Below are 25,651 nucleotides of genomic sequence, written 5' to 3' on the forward strand. Positions count from 1 at the left end.
TTTGTTGCAATATGGTTATCCCAGACATGGACAAAGATTTGCTAGCTGTGAACTATACAATCGCTGCTTCTCTTCATAGCGTCTGTTTCAGTGACAGATGAGTAATGTTACTGAACTGGGACTGATATGTTCCCAGACAGCAACCTGTAAGTCCACTGTATTGTCATGAAAGAGCTCCTTGTTCTCTATCAGACTGTATCAGAGTCCATCAAAAAGAAACAAGTGAGCCACACAACACTGCATTTGTTGACCGATTTAAATACAACAGTGCCACCCAGTGACTCAACAGGAAATCTACAATTGGAAATTGACTGAGCTTTCAGAATGCTCAACAGATGAGGTCACTCGGATTGAAGAAAACAGTCTTAGCAAAACTAAAAGATAAAAAAGGAAGTGTGTAGGAACTTACCAAACTGGCAGTGAGAGAGGGAGCTGACTTGCCCAGGCTTTGAGAGCGCATGCGCACCAGGTTGGAGCTTTCTGACCCCGTGGCTGGCCATGACTGCTGAGTGGACACGTACGGCAACAGGTACTTTCCTAGAGGATAGATGGATTAACACTAACATTTCATAGCAATTCAAATGGGTCTTATAGTGGAGCTTCAACAGAAGCTCTAAATCAGGGGTGTCCAATCAATTTCACAAAGCTTCAGTGCGTCTGCAGGTTTTCATTCCAACAAAGCAGAAGCACACCTGCTAAGTCTGAAGGCTAAGACCAACTTTTGCTTATTTGAAGTGAAATCCTTCAGCCAATCCGAACTTCTGTGGACACGACTGGTCACCCCTGCCCTAAATAAACATCATCATCAGGACTGGGGGATATATCGCCCATATCATGGTATCATGATGTGGCATGGTATAGATATATGATGATATTGACATACTATGATACTGCTTTTTATTTTCCGCACTGCTGTGTCTGATTCACTTATACCAGCACAACACACACTAACATGCCAACACCACGTTAATGTCACTGCAGTGCTGAAAATTATCCAAATAATACCTGCTCTGTAGTGGTCCTGTAGGGGTCCTGACTACTGAAGAACAGGGTGAAAAAGAGCTAACCAAGTATGCAGAGAAACAGACAAACTACAATCCATAATTGTGGAACTACAAAGTGCACCTATGGTAAGTGGAGCTGAGAAAATGGACAGTAAGAAACAAGGAGGTGATTTTAATGAAATGGCCGGTCGGTGTATAGACTGTATGGGCTGGGGAGTGAATGGTACATTTTGAATACTTTAGCAATGTTTATATATTACTTCAGACTTCAGGGAAATTCAGTGTTCTATGATATCGGCCTGTTAAGAGAAGAAAATTAAACAAAACTGTCCAGTAAAAACAAGTCAGGTTTGCAAGAAATTATTTCAACATACAGTACCAGAACACAAAAAGAATGGTCTCATTAAATGTATTAATGCAAATATAAATGTTGTCCGATAACATGATATTGCAGTACACCTAGGAAAACATTGTTATGCTGAATAGTCAGTATTCCCATGGCCCAATTAACACTGCATAACATTTAATGAAGGCTAGTGGGGCTTCACCAGAAACACCTAAATAAACATTAGCATTGCATAACATTTTGTAGATGCCTTCTAAGGCTAGTTGGACTTCAACAGAAGCTCCTATATATACTGGCTAAGGCATAAAATAGATTTAGTAGTCAAAAGGTCTGAAGAGTGTTGGTTAACATGAGCTTAAAGGGCTAATGAGCTAAAAGCTTGGCTCAATCCATTTAGACAAGATCAAGGAAGCTGTGAGACTGTTACATAAGACACACTGGTTCACAAGAAATAACAGTTTTCTACTACCATGACAGGACTAACTGTATTAAAAGGCCCTAACGAGTTCAACAATTTTTTTAAATACATCATTTGCAAATGAATGAATGAAAGAATAAACAAATAAGAAAGAGAGCAGGACAAATCAAATAACTGGTCAGAAAATTTAAATTATAAAGATAATGGTATAATGGGTTAATGTACAGTAAGCTACTTGTAATTATACAAGTTACGCAGTTACTAGTGGTGGTTTACAGGCTCCATGTCTGCGGTTTTGTAATTTGTGCTAAACTATGTGGGATGCGGGGGTGTTACTGTATAGTAAAATCAGGTTTTCAAGGTCTACCTTATCTTCTTAACCCATTCCCTTCCCTTCTGCTCTTTCTCTGAGTCTGCCTCAGCTAAAGATATTCCAATTATACTACAGTAGATGGCAGCAAGATACAAACTATCAAGATCTACTCGGGATATGTAAACAAACATTTTGCCTCATTCACAATGGCCCCAATTTAATGTCTGTGAAACTGAAAGTAAGAACTAGCCAAAGAAGTTTGTGCAAGTACAAACAAAGAATAGGGCTGTTTACAAACATGAGAGAATTACTGAATCTTGACACAGGGCACGTTATCTTTTAGGGCTGTCCCAATAAAGTTTGTTTTTGTCTCTGATCCCGATCTGATGACTTTAATACTTGCTGACACAGAGTCCGATCTAAAATTTGTAATTCTGTACAATTGTACGCAAACTTTGGGCACCCTGAATAAATTACATTACATACAGTGATTGGCATAGTGTAGTGGGTAACACCTCTGTCCCCCATGCTGTAGACTGGGGTTAATTTCCCTGCCTAGGCAAGCACCCTACGCTATGCTATACCTATAACAGTCTTTGTCCAACACTCCTAACACTACCTTTGCCTACCTCTGTAAAATGAACTGCGAGTCACTTTAGACAAGAGCATCTGAATGTGCTTTGTTGCAATGCTGTGCTCTGCCCTATCCACTTTATGACAAGATGAGATGGCTGTAGATGTCTTTCTGTTTCCTTCATTTGACTAGGACCTCTGAGTTAGAGAAAAACTCACTTGCTGATTAATCAGAAAGCTACCTATTTTATTATTTGAGAATATAGATTGTTGCAGATTTGCAAATTTAGTCTGATTCCTATTTAGAATGCACCAATATTTTTACTTTTAAGTGTGTAAGTAGTACACAATTTCACATATGGCTAGTTTAACAATTTCTCGATGAAATGTGGCTTGACTGCAGTCAAAAAAGGACACTATAAATATAAGTGGATGTCAGTCTGTTTTCATTTACCACTTTAAAACAGTTCCAGACTGCAGAATGCATGTTAACTTCAAAAAAAAGACTCTAAAACAGTGGCGTGAAAATATCTGTTAAAATATTTATTTTTGAAACATCTTTGAATCGACATTGCTTAGCTTTAATTCCGGTCTCTCCAAAAAATAGTTAGTCATACTTTAAAACACATCTGCTAGGCTTTTCCTTAAAACAACATTTCTTAGCATGTAGCCCTAAGGAATTTTAGATATTACAAAGTATCAGTTGCATCAATCACTGTGTCTACTTTGTAGCTCATATGTTCAGAATTCTACCTGAAGTCTAACCAATGTAACCAACGCTTAACCTGCGTTAGGCTTAATAAAATTCCAGGCAGCATCCCTTTGCCACAGAGAGGTTCAACCACGTCCCTGTAACTTTGTGATTGACGTTACAGTGGCCCTAAAGGACATATTCTGCTCACACACTGTCTCTTCGCTACGCATCACATATTATCAAAATTCCTCTAAGGAGCCCCTTTACCTCATACAAACTCTTGCTCACTCCCGACTGACCTTTGCAGAAAGTAAAAAAAAAAATGGAAATCTAATTCATCCCCCTAAAACTAATGGAGCAGAGCCATAAAATTTAATTTGATGCTTAAGAAGTTATACTTCTTAAGAGAGAGCAACAGTTCAACTTGTTAAAAAAGAATGTAGGCTTGTGATTTCTGTAATGTTGCACTGGTTCTTTATGGTGCATTAGGCATTGTTGGCCACTAAGCCTTACTGTTTCATGTCATTTAGAGACCGAGAGTGCATAATATTTGGGATGTTATTTCTGGGTAACTGAACTTGCCAGTTGTTGTCTCACATCAACTCAGTGACATGTTTGCCCCTTAACTGCACTTACGCACCAAAACAATTGCAGTTAAATACAAATAAATAAGCAACTGGACAAAATCAGGATAAACCTCACCCTGCATCCTATATAATATATATATATAATATATATAATATATATATAATATAATATATATATATATAATATAAAAATCCATTTCAATACTTTTTTTACCAGTCTTATGAAACATTTATCCATTTATCTGTGTAATTTGTTTGTTTTAAAGCCAAAAAAAAATCGCTTTAACTGAACAATACATACTATGCAGAGCCTTTCAAAAACTTTAGTATATTTCACTGAATAAGATAAAAATGAAGACTTTGAAAATACTTTGCCTTTGCAAATATAAATAAAACAATTTGTGGCAAAAAATGCATAAAAATGTTTCCATCAGGCTCTAATTCGTACTGCAAAAGAGATCAGCGGGACAATTTAAAAGCTTTATGAAGGTATCTGCAAGTATCAGCATTTTGTGTGCCAATCACTTAATGAATAATTTATATCATTATCCAGCACTGTTTCCTGTAGAAATCTTCACTTTATAGGTAGCATGAGTACAACTGCTATGATAGTGCTAATTTTTCGCCAGTTATTCTATGGAAATTTCAGTGCTTTGTTAGCACTAAGCTAATGGTGGTGCTAACTTCCCACACAGGGTTTAATTCTACTTAGGTCAGCACTGCTTATACAAAGACATTTGAAGCTTGTAACAAACACTAAAGTTGCATATTCTTTACTTTGTATTCAAACCATTGCTAAATCCTAAATATAACCATTATAGGAGGAGCCTGTTAGCTCTCTGTTGAGTGGTTTAGCCCAGACTTGGTCAAAATGTTATGCACCATCTACACTTTTACTTCATATATACACAATTTAATTTCACTTCATATACATATTGCAACCACAAACCTACATGCACTACTGAGTTGCTGCTAATGAGGGTTTTCTCTCTGTCAGTGATTTATTCAAAAGCAACTTGTGTTACTAACTCCCCCTTGCAGAGAATCTTCAGCCTGCCAACGACAGCTTTACAATGACCAGTGTATACCCTGTTCCTCTAGCTGATTCTTCAAGAACATAGCTTTTAATAAATTATTTTTAACAAGGACATTTTAACGAAGTAATCATGATGGCCATAATTCAGTAGTTGCAGCCTCATGTTTAAGTATCAATAAGTGACACTGTAATTTGCATTCTCCTGAATATTAAACTATAATACTGCCACAACCAATGGCCACCACACAAAAGATTTAAAAATAGACATTCTTTAGATGGTCAAAACAGGCTGTTTAGAATGCACTTGAATGATGCTGTTTGTCCCTGTATTCAGCATCTGTCCGATTCCTCACTTGTTAATGTGCATAGAGAGTGTATTCACAGTTGAGTGTTGTCTTGCTACTGTGTCGCCTTTTACATATCAATCAGCAGCTGTCTGGCCTCTCAACCTGAATAAAGAACCATCTTCTCCCCAGCAAGGCCTGTCCTGCACACACAACTGCTTCTGTTATTCTCTTCAGTGGAAAGATGTTAACAAAACAGTGCGTGCAGTGATATACTCAGTCATGCATGGTCTGAGTCTTTCAGCCTTAGCAAGATAATAGCCACACCTTTCTGATATATATTTAACACATTTTGTCTCGCTAGTAGAGCCAAAGGGGAATCAGCACAGCCCTCTCACACAGTTAAGCTCAAAAACATCCTACTACCATTTCCAGTTCTGAGGCGCCTGGGGGAAGCACCATTTTTCCCAAAAGAAAAGAAGAATAATTGTTAATTAAGGAAAAATCTACAACAATCTCAGCCTTGAGATACACATTTAGGTTACAGTGGGTACAGTGAGTGTGCAAAACCTGCTAACCTACTCAGTCAAAGATGGCAATGGTGTAAAAACAGGATATAAGGGAGGAAAGCAGTGACTCCTGTTCTGTGTGGAACAGGCATTCATCACAGGACTAAGGAAATGCCTATTTATCATCACACAGTGCAGTCACAGCTTTATAAAAATTTTCTGCATGTTCAAGCAAGCACTGAGAATTAAGTGCTGGGGGCTTCACTGAATTAAACAGCTACATAACTGATTAAACCACAGCGTTGCCCAGAAAGTGCCCAAAACCTGAGAGATAAAGCTACACTAACTGGCGGAACCAAGTAACAGCTTTTCACTCCAACTACATAGTTTCTTTCAGTTTTTTTCTATTTTAATAACACCCTTAAACTAGTCAACAGCTGGTGAGGGCAGCGATGTTTCACAGTAACGAAAATTCAGATCTTCGCACAGCTGTGCTCTCACGCACCACTGCTTTGACTCTGATGGTCTACAGGTTGCTGAAAAGTGATTTACTGATAAAGTAAACAGGTATTATATTTTATTACCTATATGAACCCGACAGGCCCAGTACCAGACCCAAAAAAACCCAGAAAGCTTGTTTAAATCTGCTGCAAGAGGAATCACAAACACCAGTGGCAACAGTAAAATAATTTTTTTTCAAAAGAATCACACTTGTACTATGCATTGCCACCAATCCCCCCCCTCAAAAATAAATAAAATAAAATAAAAAACTAAAATTGTCTGCTTCTTAATATCATGGTGGTGTGGTCATCGCTATATACTACTTGGGAACATCTTTAAAATATCATTAATCTATGTACACTTATGTCATAACTTCACCAACATTACTGAAGGCGTTACCTGTAAGTGCGCCACCCAGACTCCCTCTACGGAGCTGTTTCCCGTCTTCGCTGAGCTGCCGTTTGAATTTGAGCGGCAAGCTGGAGCCGCTGGACACCTCAGGGTTGCTCGTCTTGCGGAAGGCCACTGACGGGGGATACAGGATGTTATCCAGCTAGTGGAGAGGAAGAGAACAGATAAACACAGAGCTTAATCAGGGAAGCATCACACGCCATTACAAAGAGAATATCTCTGACAGTATCACATAGAACAGTACTGTTAAATTGGTGCAGGGCCTGGTAATCTTATAACATTGGAATACATGTTACTGTTTTGTTCATAATGAAAATATTTGACCTGAAATTGGTGAACAATCTGTCAAGTTCAAGGATCTCAACATAAGATTTAGTCTCCAGAGGAAATCTCCAATGCAGCAAATAACTTGCTGATGATTTTTTTCTCGTCAGTCGTATTTTACTATATACACCAAAAGTATTCACTCACTCATCCAAATCATTGAGTGAAGGTGTTCCCATCACTTCCATGGCCACAGGTGTATAAAACCAAGCACCTAGGCATGCAGACTGCTTCTACAAACGTTTGTGAAAGAATGTGTCGCTCTCAGGAGCTCAGTGAATTCCCGCATGGTACCGTGATAGGATGCAACCTGTGCAACAAGTCCAGTCGTGAACTTTCCTCGCTACTAAATATTCCACAGTCAACAGTCAGTGGTATTATAACAAAGTGGAAGCAACTGGGAATGACAGCAACTCAGCCACGAAGTGGTAGGCCACGTAAAATGACAGAGCGGGGTCAGCAGATGCTGAGGCGCATAGTGCGCAGAGGTCGCCAACTTTTTGCAGAGTCAATCACTACAAAACTCCAAACTTCATGTGGCCTTCAGATTAGCTCAAGAACAGTGCATAGAGAGCTTCATGGAATGGGTTTCCATAGCCGAGCAGCTGCATCCAAGCCTTACATCACCAAGCGCAATACAAAGCGTTGAATGCAGTGGTGTAAAGCACGCCGCCACTGGACTCTAGAGCAGTGGAGACGTGTTCTCTGGAGTGATGAATCACACTTCTCCGTCTGGCAATCCGATGGACCAGTTTTGGTTTAGCAGTTGCCGGGAGAACAGTCTGAGTGCATTGTGCCAAGTGTAAAGTTTGGTGGAGGGGAGATTATGGTTTGGGGTTGTGTTTCAGGAGTTGGGCTCGGCCCCTTTGTTCCAGTGAAAGGAACTCTTAATGCTTCAGCATACCAAGAGATTTTGGACAATTTCATGCTCCCAACTTTGTGGGAACAGTTTGGGGATGGCCCCTTCCTGTTCCAACATGACTGCACACCAGTACACAAAGCAAGGTCCATAAAGACATGAATGAGCGAGTTTGGTGTGGACCTCAACCCAATAGAACACCTTTGGGGTGAATTAGAGCGGAGACTGTGAGCCAGGCCTTCTCGTCCAACATCAGTGTCTGACCTCACAAATGCGCTTCTGGAAGAATGGTCAAAAATTCCCATAAACACACTCCTAAACCTTGTGGAAAGCCTTCCCAGAAGAGTTGAAGCTGTTATGGCTGCAAAGGGTGGGCCGACATCACTCAAGTTCATATACGTGTGAAGGCAGATGAGCGAATACTTTTGGCAATATAGTGTACTTCTGTGTTAATTCAGTCAAAATTGGCATTTAATTTTAAGCTACACTGAAGTACAGTCTCGCAGCAAGGATTTCATACCTAATTGATTTTCAGAATGTTTACCTATTATATAACAAACAATTTACTCCGTTTTAAGCTCTCGAACATAAGGCAACCATTCTTTCAAGTTCAGCCACAATCCTTCAGAATCACATAGCTTCTGCATGAACTACATTCCAGACATACAAACACATTTCTTTTCACAGTGATGAGCATGGAGGAAAGCCAAATATTACATCTTTTTATACAATTTTTTTAATCCAGGACTCCAGTAGGGAGGGAAGATGTGAAAGGGAAGATGAGGCAGATGAGCTTGGAAATATATGACTTTCAAAAACTCATCTGAAAGCAATTAAGATGACGATTGCATAACCTGCGAATGAATGTGCAATATTCTAGGAGGCATTAAAGCATAAACAGTATTCACGGTCTGGCCACTACACTGGGCACATGCTAGCTCAAACATTAGAAACTGACCCATATGAAATATGTCAGTGTTGTCAATCCCAATTTTAAGGGGTTTTAATTTCTCTTAATTGACAACGGTACATTTTATATGGCCAAAAAAGTAAATACAGCAATACAGTGTTTTATTCACTGGTAGCACTGAAACTCCCATTCTAGAGGATGAGATAATAGTCAATTATCCATGCCCACTGAAATTTGTCTTGCACCAACAGGCTCCAACAAACCATCAGTCAAAGAAATACAAAGGTTCTAAAAATACATTCATTCATACATGAACAAATTATAGAAAACACTGAACAACACTGAGCCCCTGATTGTTTATATTCAGCACCCTGGTCTGAGGTACAAGTTGTGTACGTACATTTGTAACACATTACTTACGTTACATTTGATATTATTTTATATACAGATGTATAATAGAGGACACATTTAAAATATTAAGCTGTTTTTATATCAATGGGTTATGTTAGTCTAACAAGAAATGTGGAATGTTAAAGGGGTAATTTTGTCAGTTTTTCAATTTTTTTGATTTTTGCATCAATCGTTATGATGTAAATAAACTCGGGCTGTCAAGCGTTTAAAAACATTTATCGCGATTGTTCACATGACTAGATAATCGCGATCAATGCTGTGGCTATCCACTTGACAACTGCTACCGTTAACTTGCTGGAGGCCCACTGTTTTCCGCCGAACACTGTCGAGTGAGGTCTGTCGCATATTAACAGGGCTAGCGATATAGGTCTTTAGACGTGCTTGTATGTGATATCGTAGGCTGGGTGTACTCCGGTGACAACTAACCTCATCGTGACAGTAACTACACACAGTCTTTATCGAGCGAGACGTCTGGCAAAGTTTTGAAACGGAATATCCCATTCAAGAGGCTTTCCTCCATCATTCACTGGTTCAAAGGGTGGAGCGAGGTCTAATACAATCCGGTTCACCTGAAGGCTTATTCGAGCGGAATTAGTATTACCTGGGGACGTGCTGTAATTTGAGTGATTACCGACGAGATCTGTGATTTTAATCCAGTAGGAATCTGTCAGGTCCGTAGGAAGTAATACGGTGAGCATTACCTGCTATAATTTGCCAAACTCAGAGCTCCTCAGTTATAGTAGTCCTGCTCGAATCGACATCTCGGTAATGTAATAACAAAACCAGGTAACAGAAAACTGACGAGGCTAAAGCTGGCTTCCTTCGCCATCTTGTTAGAATTTTCACGTTCCACCTTCAACGCTGCAGAGGTTACTGCTGCACCATTTAAGATGGAACTATAAAATTCAAACATGACGCTGGCGAATAGGAAGCTGACTTAAGCTTCGTAAAAACGATGCCCCCATTTATGTATTTGTTTGTTTGTTTAATACCTAAAGACAAGGCTATCGGCTAAATGGAGCGCGATTTGACCCTTAATCCTCAAGTTCATGAGAAGACTACTGAAATACACTACAACATTTTTGGTGATGGCTGAATTACAAGGAGAAGGAAAAAGAAATCTCAGAAGCACCTCTCGAACGGCAGTGCGTTTTCTGTCGTACTGGGCGGCATTTTATAAGTTAAATGCGTGATGATGTTTGGATCCGGGCTCTCGTGAAACCAATCCCGCTCGAATAGCGCTTTAGAGTGGCACGCATTAAATTGAACTACGAGTGGTTCATAGGGTGTAAACCTCGTTTACATTTTATATGTAATATTTATAGTGGTAAATAGGGCTGAGTCTGAAAAAAGGTCTCACGTGATACTGTCCTACTGTACAATGCCCTGTCCACCGTTAAATGATTTTAAAACAAGCTTTAGGCCAAAACTTTTTTTTCAGAAAAAACAATTTGCATAATCTGAAGTCAAACTTTTCATCTCAAAATAGACAGCCGTCCTCATCTAAAAACACTGTTCAGGTACAGCTTCATGGACCGTAACAGTGACAGCACATTGTTAATTTCTACAAAATAGGACGAAAACCCTTTCAATCTGAATTCAAAGGCATTTTGCTTTCAAGCAAGAACTTCTCCTATTGTCTACAGCCCAAACACTGCCTTACATGATGCAACATAACAACCCATTCTTGAGCTCATTGTTTAGGAGTTGAAAGGAACCAGTGTCCTGTTGAAAAATACCTCTCAGTGGGATAAGAGTGGGATAGTGGAAGAGTTTCCTCCAGACGAACATAAAAATACCCAGCTTTGACTAGAAAAGGGAACACCCTCTCCTTGGAGGCACAAGCTGAAGGCTGACCACTTCTGTCTGGGTCTAGTCTCGACAAGACCGGCCGTCTTGAGCTCGGCAGTGACACACGGATTCAGTACATCTTCTTTACTGAATGGGTGGAGCCTGACTGTTTGTGCAAGGACGTGTGAAAGGAGGTGGTAAAAACAGAGAGGATGTCTGTAATGTCTTCCAAGTTTCTTAAACAGTAGAGGGCGCTCCCAAGCGAGTCCAAAACAAATGGGTTAAGATGGAGCATTTGAGCAAAATCATAGTTTATAATGCTTAAATATTTTCAATGTAAAAGAATATTCATTTTTCAACCCAGAATAGCATAAGGCATTTTAACACCGCTGTTATATTTTTAAGAGCTTTTAAACTCAAATTATAGGCGTTTAAAACGGTGTCTCATGTACGTTCATGACGTCAGTGAGCACATACAGCCAATGAGCTGCTCCGCTCGCCAGCCAATCAGCACTCAGTAGCATTAACGGTAGCATCCTGCTGCCCAAAATTAATTCGCTGTAGAAAAAAGGAAACATACAGGTAAGTTTTCTTAAATTTTTAGTGAAATACATCCTTCTACTTTCTGAAATGAAAGGCAAGTTCTGGTCAAGTGATTAGAAACTATTTTAATGTTTTGTTTTTAGCTGTAAGCTCCGTTCACCCCCACTCAGTAAGGACTCGCTTGCGGGCGCCCTCTGGCGTTTTGAAGACGTTTTTGATACAGCAGGAAATAGGAAAAGGCCAGGCTCCTCAAAAACCGGCTCTGGTAATAAGCCACTTTTCCACTGCATGGTATCGCTCGGCTCAACTTGGCTGTACCAGCTACTTCATTTTCCACTGCAGTTGTAGTACCCCTTCAGTGAACCTGGTCATCATAGCGAGGCCACATCAAAACTGTCAAGACGCGAAGGAGACAAATCTTTGTTCCGAAGAGGTTGATGGCTTAATATCGTAAAATTGCACTTTTGAGGATACAGATGCACTGGTATGTTAAAATGAAAGTTTAGGGTACCGTTGAAATTAAACATTTGTGTATCTTTAAGCAGTTTGGAATATTTAAAAGGTCCTCATTAAAAGAACTAAAAACATAAACTGAATCATACCAACATTCACAATTTAGTTCTACTGACTCTACTTTCCATAAGTGAAGAAAGAAATGTAATTATCTATTAGTAAAATATGTCACTATTAATTATATGAGTAATGTAAAATGAATAAAACCAGAGGGAAACTCTTAGAGCCTTCTAGGCCTTCAGAGAAGACAAAAAAATACACCTTTTTTTTTACTTTTAATGTAAGTTAATATAACGATTTAATTCCAAGGAATTTTTGAGCCTTCCTATTGGTCCATTCATCATGAAATTTTCAATGTAAAGGTTAGCTACTGAGATCAAATTATGTACAAAACCAGAACTGTGTTTTTCGAATTTTCTTTCCCACCTCAATCAGTGCAGCAGTTACATTCTGGTGCCAGAGAATTTTCTGTTCCACCTTAAATGCTGCAGCAGTTATGTTTAAGTGCCTAAATATGCCAGACTGTAACTGGTGCACCGTTAGAATAGAACAGAAAATTCAAATGAGAAGCTAACTTCAGCCTAATCAGAAAGTGTTCATGCAAATATCCGTTAGCTTAGCACTAACAGACTGCTATAATCCTATAAGGATCTTAGCAGAAGTTAGCAGTATAATTAAGGGTGTCCTCATGTTTTTACATTTTTGGCCCAAATTGAAGGCCTAGCTCTAATAGTCATGGTTCGTCACTGAATAAAACAATATGGCAAAAACGAATAAAAACCTGTTTCCAACTGTAAGAGAGAGCAGTAGAACGATTTAAAATACATTATCAGGGTGTCTGCAAATTAATTTAAGGTATTTTTTAATGCCATTTTGAGAAATATTTAATCTGGCTTTGTACCAGTCATTTCATAACTTTCTCACAGCCATGCATATTATCATACAGCACTGTTTGCTGCAGAATTTTTTTTTACTTTTTAGAAGTAAGCTAATTACCACTGCTATGATAATGGTAATTTCTGTTAGCAAATCTATGGCATGCAAATTGTAACTACAAATAGACATGCATCAGTGAGTTTCTGTTATCTTGGGTTTCCTCTCTTTCAGTGATGCACATAAAAATGATTTGAATGATAATAGCTTCTCCTTGTGGAGAAATTTGTCTTCAAATTGCAAACCAATTACTCAGCAGACTCAGTGAGAAATTTTTGTCAAGTAATTTTTCAGTTTAGCAATTGACATCTCTACCATTAATCAAGAAGGCATCCTAAAAAAACACCATTAATCCGCAATAAGAGGACAAATTTAACTCATAAGGGGTCTTCATAATTCAATAGTATGATTAATGTGGAATTCAGGGGTACACACCCCTTACTAACTGCCATTCTGACCCAGATCTGTTTGCCAAAAGGCTTCAGGAAGAGAACTCAAGGTGTGATGTTGCTGCGTTTCAAAAGGAAAGAAAGGAAATAATGTGTCTTACTGCCAACTTTCCACTGACAGAAAAATGTAACGCTTGCAGCTAATGCTTTCACCATCGAAGAGCTGCTGAGACTAAGTGCCCCACTGTGTTGGCTCATGCAAATTCACAAATTAACCAAAGGTTGAGAAGAAACAGTGTGGATAATTTGAAGAACAAGTTTGTTAGCCTATTTATTATTTTAATCTTTGTCTATTTATTAATTTAATTTTTTCTCATGGCCTGAGCCTAAATGAGTTTTTAATTTTACACTGACTATCTTTGTGAATTTGTGAAGACAACAACATCATGATAACACCTGCGGATAAAGATGGGGGTCTGATCATGATGCCAAGGGCCTTGCATAACAAAGTTCACTGCCAACAACAGAATGCGAACTTTTATAAAATCCCTTCCTATCTATATTAGAGACACTACAGAATTTATACTACAAAGCCAAAAGTATGTGGACACCCAGTCTAAGTACTGAGTTTAGCTACTTCTGCCACATTCATTGCTGGCTGAAGTAGGTGCATAAAATCAAACATACAGCTGTGCACGCTCCATAGACTAACACTGGCAATAGAATGGGTCATATGGTAGAGCTGAGTGCATTTTTAACATGCTACTTGATAAACATGTTTGTCATATTTCTGCTCTGCTAGAGCTGCCCTGGTCAATTATAAGTGCTGCTGTTGTCAAGTAGAAGTATCTAGCATCAACAGCTAAACCAAGAAGCAACATATACCCCAGCATCAGTGCCTGACCTCACTAATACTCTTGTAGCTGAATGATAGTGAAGCCATGTTCCAAAATCTAGTGGAAAAAAATGGAGGCTTTTGTAGCAGCTAAGGGGGGCACCAACTCCATATGAAATGTCAATGGCTTTGGAATAAGTGTGTGAATGGATGTGTGTGTTCAGGTGTCCACATACTTTTGGCCATGCAGAGTATTGAACAAATTAGTGCATACAGACTAACCTTAGACCGTTAACTGATACCGAATATCATGATTATTAAAAAAAAAAAGCCTTACATTATGCAAATTATCGTTGTTATGTCCTCCTTCACATTCCACATGATATTTTTTTACTGCTTCACCTTCATCCATTCTGTTCATACAATCATCCGTTCTGTTCATACAATCATTCTAATCTGTGGTTAGTTAAAAATGTATACAACTCCTGGGCCTGTTCTCCACTTTCGCTGTGGAGTCTTATTATGTGTGACAACAAATATAATCCAGTTGTCAGAGAGAACCCTATAGTTTACAATTCTATAAAAGTGTGGCGTCGGATTACAAGATATCTTAGCAGACATGAGGCTTTATTTTTACTCCCATATGTAGAAATCCAACATTTTTCCCAAGTGCAACCTCTACGCTTTTCAGTGAATGGCATTCTAAGGGAACACGTGTGATAGAGAACCTTTTTCAAGACAATACTGTAATGTTGTTCCAGCAGCTGCAACAAAAATTTGACATTTCAAAGCAAGATCATTATGGGTTTTTGCAAATTCGGCACTACATTACTGCAAAATTAAAGTCTTTTTTTAGACACCCCCTCATATAGTGAGATGGAACTTTTTTTATTAACACAAAGAATGCAGCTCATTTAATATAAAAACTTTATTCATTTATACTTTCTCAAGGTTCACAACATTAAAGATTAGTATAATTTGTAAATGGAAGAGGGACTTGGATAACATATATATAGATGATGATTGGCAAGAGTCTGTGAGAAGTACTTTTCTCTGCAACAGATTAGGGGAAACACAATACAAGATATTATACAGATTACATATAACACCCGTGATACTGAATAAAACTGATCGTAATACTTCACCTCTCTGTACGAAGTGCCATATATGCTTGGGGACATACTTTCATTACTTTTGGGAGTGTGAACTGATTGAGATTTTGGAAATATATAAGTCAGGTAATTGGCAGAATTCTTAACATAAGACTAAAAAGAGATCCATGTTTGTTTTTATTAGGCCTCACCTCTAAAACTGTTTCACTATCCCCTCTTCATCATAAGCTGCTTGATAAACTGTTACTCCTAGCTAGGAAATGCATTTTTAATAATTGGCTAAGTGAGATGCCACCCTCTGACTCAGCGGTATAGGGACTTACTCAGCGGTATAGGGAAATATTTATGATACTTCCTCATGAACAATTAGCTGCAGTACTCAGGGGCAATGACTTATGACTTATGACCTATGATTTATGAAAATTTCGAGACCATTCATAGAGCATCTGCCTCCTGAACTCATAGATACTACTCTTTAGAATGGAAATCTTCCCCTAGACCAGATGGCAGGTAGTGCACGTGAGAACCTAGTGAAGTGAAGTATAGTGAATGGTATTAGCAAAGCCCTGTAAGTTGTGAAGAATATGGAATTTTGTTTTTCTCCATCTCTTTGAAGTGTTCCTTTTTTCTTTTTATGAGGATGGCCTTGTTTTCGTTGTGATAGGGTTATATGTTTTATTTTCCTTGTTCTTATGATACCACGTTCTCATTGCTCATGATTGTCATGTAATTGCTAAAAAACAATAAAAATTTATGGTTTAAAAAAACGTATTCAATGGAAAAGATTAATTATAGGCCATACAAACATAACAAACTACTTAACCAAATACGAGTGCCATGAAAAAAGTGTTTGCCCTTTCCTGATTTTTTTTTCATATTTATTACACTTGTTTCAGATTTTAAAACAAAATGTAACATAATACAAATACAACCTGAGTAATCACAAAACACAGCTTTTAAATGATCATTTCATTTACTGAGGGAAAAAAGTTACCCACAAAAATGTCTGTGTTTGAAAAAGTAATTGCTCCCTTAGGTACTCAAATCAACCAGCTAACTGCAAAATAAGCAGCAAACTATGCCACAATCAAAAGAAATTCCATAAGAGATAATACAGAAAGTGGCTGAAATATATCAGTCTAACTACTTTAAAACAGTAAAAGCAAAAATAAAACAACTGAAAGAATTATTTGTTTAAGACAAACAGTAATAATAATTAATTAATAAATAAATATAGAAAAGACTCCGAAGCCAAGATGCAGGCTAAAAATGGTATAAAGCCTACACTAACCAAATGGACACACACACACCTTCTAAGGTCGCGGGTAACCAAATACATAGAACTGGAAATGTAACCTCAGTAAGCTGAGCAATCATGCAGTAAGAACTGCTCTAATGTTAACATGTTTATTGCATTTTGTTGTTCAACCAAAAAACGTATTTCATGTGAGAACAAGCAATGTATCATCCACCATCATGTATTCTGACTGGCTCTTGAAAATGCGCTGCATGATTTGAAGGAAACGGTTCGTTTAGCCTAAGCAGAGCAGCGGAGATAGCGAGCTGCAGCTGTCTGTACTTTAAATGAGTGAATAGAAATGAAAATGACCGGAAATCATATATATCTTATTTATGAAACATAACTTACAAATAATTTACTGCTTTCTGGAAGCTTGTTGGCCACCCGCTGAAGCTCCGCACCACTAAATAAGCAGTGTTTGTCTGCACACTGTGTCTGCTCCAGACACAGAAACCTCACTATCAGTAAACTAATGCAATGTTACAGTCAGGGCTCGAGCTGCATGCACGAGTCACATTAGTCTGGCTAGCGAAATTATATGACTAAAATGCACTGAGGTTTTTTCAACTGCATTGTTAAACCTCAACTTGTTCTGACTTTCTCTCACTGTGAAATTAAAGATGAAAATATACTACAACCAGAACTTTTACTGACCTGTGCTTTATGATGTTCTTTTATTTGGCATAGATTATGGTTTAACTCCCATGGTATTGTGTTTTTTCCCCGCATCCACTACAGTGTAAGGGGCCGTTAGTAATAAAACAAAGAACAGCCAATCATAAAAGCAAATGATGAAGCAGAGGAAAAATACATCGCCCAAACCCAGTTTAACAGTTTACCACTGTTATTTTTCACACAGTTACTCTAAAAAGAGGACTCTGTTACTGGCACCGGCCTATCACTCAGTATATCTTTGGAGATCGCTGTACCGTCAAATTAAGACACTCCTAACAGCTTCTATACAGCTGATAGTAATTAGGTGCTTTTTAAAGGAACAGACATCACTGTAAGGCAGACCCAAACTTATTCCTTTTATAAAATGACAAAATATGTACAAAGTATAATAAATACAATGTTCAATTAAAAAAATCTTTCGATCAAAAATAATTTTATGAAGAACACTAAACGTATGGTTTTAGTTTGGTGCTATTGGACTATTTTACCACAGGGTGAAATGTGGCTCAACCTATAAGATCTGTTGTTATGTGAACCACCCTACATATAATTGTGTTATTTAGGTTGGGTCTGAGTTTTGAAGGAATTGTGGTGTGACCTAGAAGCGAACCACGATTTCATCAGTGGTAAAGAGGATCACAGAGAACAGAGCCTCTTTAAAGTTCTCTTTTGTTTTGAACACAAAAGGCACTGAGGTCATTGGCAGCAAGATCCCTTTCAGGTTCAGTTTAACAGAACTGAATTCGGTAAAAACACCCTAAATTTACATCCTGGGGTCCTGGGGTGAATTTCTCTTTTACAGGTGCTTTCTCCCTCCTCCCCTGAGAAAAAGACAGACCAAATTACCTAGTGTTTTTCATCAAACTCCAGGTTTGTCTCATAATTTCAGTCTTATTGAGATAAATAAGTCCATGATTTTCCAAGCAGATGTCATCTCACTCTCACTGCTGCTATTAGCATATTTCGTTTCTTAGCATGCAGTTCCATTTTAAGCAATTATAATATAATTTAAGCGATTCACAAAATGTTGGATGTTTTGGCAGAGTTTCTGAATCATTAACATGGTCTGGGTGGTAGAACTCAGTTTCCCTCCTCTCCACTCTAGAAAAGAACGAAAATAGTAAATCAGAAGTGAGATTCCGCAGGCTGATCATATGACCACTGGAGGCAAACTCAAAGGCCAAAAAAATACAACCCACTAGAAACTCGCTCGTCCTGCAGTAATTTTATTGTCATACAAATGCAAGAGTTTCATCGCTGAGGAGACGTGTAAAAAATTTACTACAGGCATCCCCTGATAAACTAATCCTTTCTGAATAGTGCTTATGTCAACCAGAATCTTTTTGAGTGACACACATTTCTACTATACTAGCCATGAAGCTCCACTGCAAAACGTTTTCATCAAAACATTCCCTTAAGGGCTCCCGAGTGTCAGTCTGGCTTTCTGCATTTTGCAAATGAAAAAAAAATAAAAGCTAATTTTTACTATACTTTTTCTTTTCTTGTGTGAAAAACACTTTCTTACATCACCCCGTATAGAAAAGAAATCAATCTCTCCTTGGCTAAACCTTTGCTTTACACTACAGTTAAGTTCTGACATTCGAATACCAACATCTGTCTTTTTGGTTACACCACTTAAACTTATTTTGTTCATTTCAAACTAGCAGTGGACAACCTCAAATGAAACTAATTTTTGTATGACTTTTCATTTGACATGTTCTTATTACTAATGCCCTCACAAGGCCATGATTCTGTGTTCTAGAAAAATTACCATTGCTTATTGGGCCCAGTGGCACTAGACATCAGAGTCCTGTTTTTATTATATAATGGCCATCTGCCTGAGTGAAGACAGATATATCCTTACCTGCTAATCTCTGCTAAGGGGATGTGAGGATTGCCAAAAACCAAACAGTGCAGTCCAGGGAACGGCCTTTAACAGTGTTCTAATTGGAATAAAGCCAACCTGGTGTCTGTCCTTGGCAGCTGGTTTCAAAGCCATTACCATCAGGCTTGAAACTGAGATGGCATATGAGCAAGACTTCTCAAAACATGATGACACAACTACAAGGTTTAAAGCCTGAGTGAACTTCCCTCATACTATGAACCATCGTGCCTACTTATATCACAAGGTGCTGGCTTACTATTAGTACCTAGAATTAATAAAGTTACATCAGGGGGAGAGCCTTCTCATACATAGCCCCCCAACTTTGGAATAATCTTCCAGTCAGTGTTTGGGACTGTTACTTGTTTAGTCAAGCCTTTGGTAATTAGTTTTCCCTGTTAGATAAAAGGTGCAGATCTGGGGGTTCATGGACATGTATTACGGTAAATTGGGAGTGTTGGTGCTGTCGTCCCGCTGCTCTCGCCCGTTGTAAAATGCGCTATATAAATAAACTTGACAGTGACAACTAAAATGGGATTTAAACTCAATAAAAATGCTTCTATAAAATGTTGACTTGCTTGCTTGTACATGAGCCCAAGGTCATCATGTCCAGTGCCAGGTATGGGCTAGTGGAGTATGAAACTTCCTAGTATTGGGCTGTGGAACAGTGGAACTGTGTTCTCTAGAGTGATGGAGATCCACTAAATACCTTTGGGATGAGTTGGAGTGGCATTTGTGATCCAGAACTAATTCACCCAACGTCAGTACCTGACATCACTAATGTGGCTGAATGTAATTCATGTCTTTACACTAGATGTTGGAACATCTCAGAACATTAGAGGTTGTAAGGTTGTGAGATATTTCTTACCCACTGCTAAAAGGCTCTACAACAAGTCTCCTTACCGCAGAGATGGTGCTTATCTCCTAGTGTCTGAACTGTGCTGTATTCACATCACTATATCACCCCTCCTGTTAATACAAACTGTGCAATATATCATAACTGCTACTGTATTGACACTCTCTCTGCGCACTTTACACTGTAATATTGCTGCAACTCCTAGTTATGTCTATACTTGTGCTTTTAGACTACCTTGTACCACTTAGTGCCTGCTATCATGTAAGTACAACAAATCTGTCTTATATGCTATGTAAACATGCAAATACATATACTTTTATTTCTACTCTCTTATACTTTAACTTATGCCTGTTTTTTTGTCTATTTTTTATTTTTGCCTAACTTATGTCTATTTTTATTTCATTTTTTTTTATTTTCTTCATAGTATATGCAAGTTTATGTGCAATTACATGTCTTGCTACTGAAACACTTTAATTTCCATCCATCCATCCATCCAGTTACTGCAGCAAAGGGGGAACAGACTCCTTCTAAAAACCTTTGATTTCAGCAGAAACATTGGAAGAGCAAACATTTTGGACATGTACTGTACTACTTTTTACATATTAGGCCCTAACCAAATTTACTGTTGGCAAAAAGGTCTTACATTACCATAATGAGTTACAGTATGCATCTCCGAGTACTAGTATACAGCAGGTCTTTGTCTGCAGCACAGTGCTTGACATTGTATAACTCATTTCCATTCTTAATGTGGTCAAAATTTTAATCTAGACCAGCAGGACACATAGCAGATAACATCTATACCAGCCTTTATTCACAACACACCGCAGTGAGCTCAGAGCTGGCCACTTGCCAATATATATATATATATATATTTTTTTTTAAACATCATGGGCAGGTGCATAACAATAATAATAATAATAAGAAGAAGAAGAAGAAGAGAACACATCAAAATCATAGATTATTTAGAGTCAAGAAACACTGTTGGACAGATATAAAGATTAAAGAAAATATGACTTCATTATTTATTTATTCTGTGATCGGAATGTGCGTCATCTTAACATCATGAGATATCATTTACAATCTATGTCATAAATGTAAATCTTACGTAAATCACTTATGACTCAATGTGACCGCAATATCACCAATACAGCACACTTGATGTAAAAATTCTTTTGAGTGCACTTTCACTTTAAAAGTTCCTTTAAGCTCTGACTCTTACTGGATTTCCTCTCAAAGCACACAATCCCTCATAAATTGCACAACAGCACTGGATGTACAGGTGCAGACTTGCTCTTCTGAGAAGCTCGGGACTTCAGTGCAGCTGTATGAATGACGATGATATTAACTGTTACATGATTAATTCATAAATCTGGGAGACAACAGCCAACTTCAGGGAGAAGATTTTAGAGCTATATAAATGGAAGCGCACAATACAAACCTATATCATTCACAGGCTAAATCTAATTTGATGCGAATTGTCACTAAAGGCAGGTCTCCATGGTTTAAAAAGTTTGCTAAAAGTCTTGAGTCCTGTTTGAAACAGAGGGCAAGTAAAACATATAGATTCCTACAAAACAAGCTTTTTCTATAGCACAGACCTGCTCATAACACAGGATGTGCTAGAGCAGGAAAACAAACATTGAACTTAGTTTGATGTAATCCTGGATTTTTCAGCTTTTTACCAGGCTACAACACCCCAGCAAAGCATGCTACATGCCTATCCTGCTCCAGAGCAATGTTAAATTCCAGATTACAGCTTGTACCAGCTCTGGGACCAACCATAGCTAAGATTCTGGCAGAGATGGACTACCTTAAGCCTCTTTCAGGTCGAACTACCACAAATTATAAACTGCCACGTCAGCAATTGATTTGTTTCGTAGAAATCACCCAATGCTCAAAAATCTTTTTCAGCAAAGGAGCAAGAATTCATACAACATAAATATGAAAAACATAAAGCAATCATAAGGCAAAAACAATGCTGTTAAGAAAGAGGCAGAGGCAACATTGTTCCATTTCATCATTATATTTGCTTTACCTACTTCATATTTACAAAGTGATTTCTTGTTCCCCTGTGGAAAGGTAGGCCTCATGAGTTCTCTCCATCCACATGACTGGCTGTTCATCATAACAATAACACTTTATTGTGCATGAGGATTAATCTTTGTTTGAGTACCTAAACCCGGGCTAACGGAGATTACAGTTAACTGCCATTGTAAAACGAGATGGCTGCAATTTGTTAGGTTTGGTGAAGCTAAAACTTAGTCAGGAACATTCACAATGTTGAATGAACATTGTGAGGTAGCCCTAAGAGCCAGGTAATCACTAAGCCTTTCACAGCCAAATGAGTGATGGGAGCTGAAAAAGACTCAATGGAGGTCTTCATGGACTGGATTAGAAACCTCTGGTATACGTAAAAGCTTGACACACTTCTCACAAATAAAAAAAAAAAGTCAATTCACATTAAGAACAACACAAATATATCTCTTTCAAGATAAATACAGTTGAATCTGAGTCCTAGTAAGCACAGAGAAGGCAAATGTATTGCAAATTAGTAAAACGGACTGGGAGCTTAGACAGAGAGATATGTGATCTGCACTGCATTGTCTGCAGTTGATCCACACAGTGCTACAGCTCAGTAGCCAAAAGGTTGCCTCCTCAACCCCTCAGGCACAAAGGAATGAGGCTAATCACAATGATACTTTCTGCATTAAAGCTGCATGTGCTGGAGATGAGGGGGAGCTGATTGTTTGACTTCAAAGAAGTGCTGCATGAGGACATGTGAAGGCTCTTGTGTTTGTGATGGGCTTCGTCATCACAGATGCGATCAGTACGTGACAAGCAGACTATTAATAAATGTTTTTTTAGATGCAGCACAAACACGGCAGATGATTGTGGGAATGTTCTGCACAGAGGTTTTGCTGACAATTCTGTTTCTACCTACTACACGATAAGAAAAATTCATGCTTTTTAAAGCAACTGCTGCACAGTTAGTAGCATTGCTAGCACAAGGTGGCAAAAAACACTTTTAACCTAATGACAAACTGCATCATGCATTTATAGTGTTTTTCATATTGAAATATCTTGTACGCCTAGTCATACTGTTAAAACAGATTGGATGTCTTTTTGTTTTTGTTTTTCTTTATTAAAAAGCGTTTGCATTATGGCAAATTCATTGTTGTGGTTTCCAGCCTGCCTAGTTCCAATTAGCTACAACATAGTTAAGCTCAGCAGCACAACAGACAAACTCTTAGCATTATTAGTTTTGGGAGTTGATGCTGATACACATGAAATTGCATGAGACTGATTCAGTACTGTAAAAGAAATTCCACTCAGCGGAAGCTTCTTTACCCTCAGCAGCCCGTTCACTGCAGCCTCCTTTTTCAATTATGGCATCAACTTGGCATCAAAGTACAAACAAAAGTTCTTACAAAGAATGCATTTGTGGGTGTAGCATGGAAAGGTCAATCGCTGTACTGCAAGCAGCTCTACAAAGCAAGCGGAGACTGAGCCACATCTAAAGCTCTAGGACGAGGATAAGATAATTCCATGCTTACACTTGAAGCTTGATGGGTCACAGCGACCCAGTGAAAAGAATAATATTTAATTCCCTCCACTGCCAACCCTAAACACAGGAAACCTATTGAGACCGTCCACACCATACACGCAGCTAGAAGAGACGTGTAGGCAGACAGCAAAGCCTTTAACATTATCCTCCTGCCAAAACGGTAGCCCTTTCCTAAACATTTTTCCCTTCCATTACATCATGTAGGATCACCTTAAGAGGTCATTATCCTCAGTAAGCTTCACAACATAGACCCTGGAACATGAACGTACAAGCAGCGAGAGAGATTATGGTTTCTGGAGATGAAACCTATCACAAGCTAACAGTTTCCACAAAGATTTCTCAGTGATTCTGCAACTTACCATGATTTCTGGCAAATTTTCAGGAGGATCTTGTTCCTCATCCATACAATTTAACGGCACATCAACCATCAACAATGCGTCTGGTCCATTACTGATCTGTCAGACTGCAATTCATTTTCAGATGAGAACGCATGCTTATCTGAAAGACCTTTTCGGGGGGGGGGTCAAGCTCAGTGGGTGGATATTACGCCATCTCCTCACAGTCGAGAGCAATTTATGTTGGACTGAGATGATGTTTTCTGCAACTGTATCAAAACATCAGATGAAAAATATGTATTGGGAATCCAGAGATTGTTATGCCCTATAGTGCCAGTTACTAAGTAACAGTGCATGCAGAGATGAGTTAATGTGAATGGAGTACTGTTTGTAATTAAAAACACTGTCATGTCCATTCTCTAACTCTGTTAATCTCCCACAACCCTCTTCATACAAATACTCTCTTCCTCTCCACTCTCGATTGTTTATGCTCTCATCTGCATCACAAGCAAAAATGTGTTGTTACATAATACAATAATTATTAGATAACCAGATTAATTCCATAAACTATTAAAGAATAAGAGCCATATACCCTCGAGATCATGTCAGCAGATACTGGTCAAACTACTGTCTACATCAACAACGAACAATAGCAAACAATCTGTTCTGGAAAACATTAATGCAATTACTGTATTTGCTTTGATTGAGTGTAGTTTTCTGTAAGCCATTCATAATATGAAAGGCAAATTATGCCCAGCTGCATTTGCCATCAATTGAAATGAGCACCTGAATTATGCAAGTAAGTTTGGACTGTTCATCTGTGAAAGGCCATATCAAAATTCTACAGTGAACTACTCCATGAGGTCATTCCTAATGACATCTCCCATATTCCTCCCTTTGAGATGACCCTCAGAAAGTGCTTTACATAACAGTGACTCACAGAGCATCTTACATAACATAGTTCTCTAGTCATCAGAGAAACTTCTCTGAATAATATCTTCTTATTCACTGCATAATAAATGTTTCAGCAACAGAATATTTGACTTTGAAGCAAAGAAAGTTATGTTGAATGACTGCTGTTAAATAGCAGCCATTTTGAATAAATAACAGGATTAAAATCCCAAAAATGCATGTCTCAAGAAGACATTGTTTTAGCTTAACATGAAGTGAAGTGGCTGACTATTGTTTATTTTTCTATTAAGACCCTGATAGATACAAATTGATTTTATATATTAGGGCTACAACAAATATTCACTAAATTTGATAATTAAAATATTTGAAAACAGGAAAACAACTCTTTTGCTTGTCTTCTAATTTGCTTCTTTCCAAGTAAGCACTTCATGCCCACGTTGAGAGACAAAACACATCAGACTTTGCAATAGCCAGAAGCAGCGCTGTCGATAATCCTTCCCTAGCTGTGTTTTATATCGCCAAGTGTAGTCTCGATTTCCTACTGCTCCAGATTGCTAGCCAGCTAACAAACTCCCAGTTGCATTTACTTCCATGAATATACAAGCATGTGCTAGCAAAGCGATAGAATCTTATTCAGACTGCACCAGACGTAAACCGAAAAACAATGTTTAGTGAGTGCTTTGGTACAAAGCAGTTTTTAAACAGCTTAAAAAACTTTATTTACAACTCATGAGCGGAGATTATTTTTTAAGACTTTGCTCTCATTGTGCTCTTTTTAAGACCTGTTGCCAGATTGGGCAGGATCTCTGAAATTAGCATTTTATGCTACT

The 25,651-nt window shown here is 38.3% G+C and overlaps 1 protein-coding gene across 6 annotated transcripts in view; it reads right to left on the reverse strand.

Annotated features, from left to right (window-relative positions):
* Nucleotides 1–25,651, reverse strand: part of mast4 (microtubule associated serine/threonine kinase family member 4) — a 144,356-nt gene that overhangs the window by 101,361 nt on the left and 17,344 nt on the right. For all 6 annotated transcript variants that reach the window (XM_036580243.1, XM_036580231.1, XM_036580230.1 and 3 more), the window contains exons 2-3: nucleotides 6,665–6,818; nucleotides 410–537 (exon numbers count right to left, since the gene is read on the reverse strand). In XM_036580243.1, the coding sequence (XP_036436136.1) occupies nucleotides 410–537; nucleotides 6,665–6,818 (282 nt within the window). The remainder of the gene's footprint in view (nucleotides 1–409; nucleotides 538–6,664; nucleotides 6,819–25,651) is intronic.

Source organism: Colossoma macropomum, unplaced genomic scaffold (genome assembly GCF_904425465.1).
Source record: "Colossoma macropomum unplaced genomic scaffold, Colossoma_macropomum, whole genome shotgun sequence".
Classification (NCBI taxonomy): Eukaryota; Metazoa; Chordata; class Actinopteri; order Characiformes; family Serrasalmidae; genus Colossoma; species Colossoma macropomum.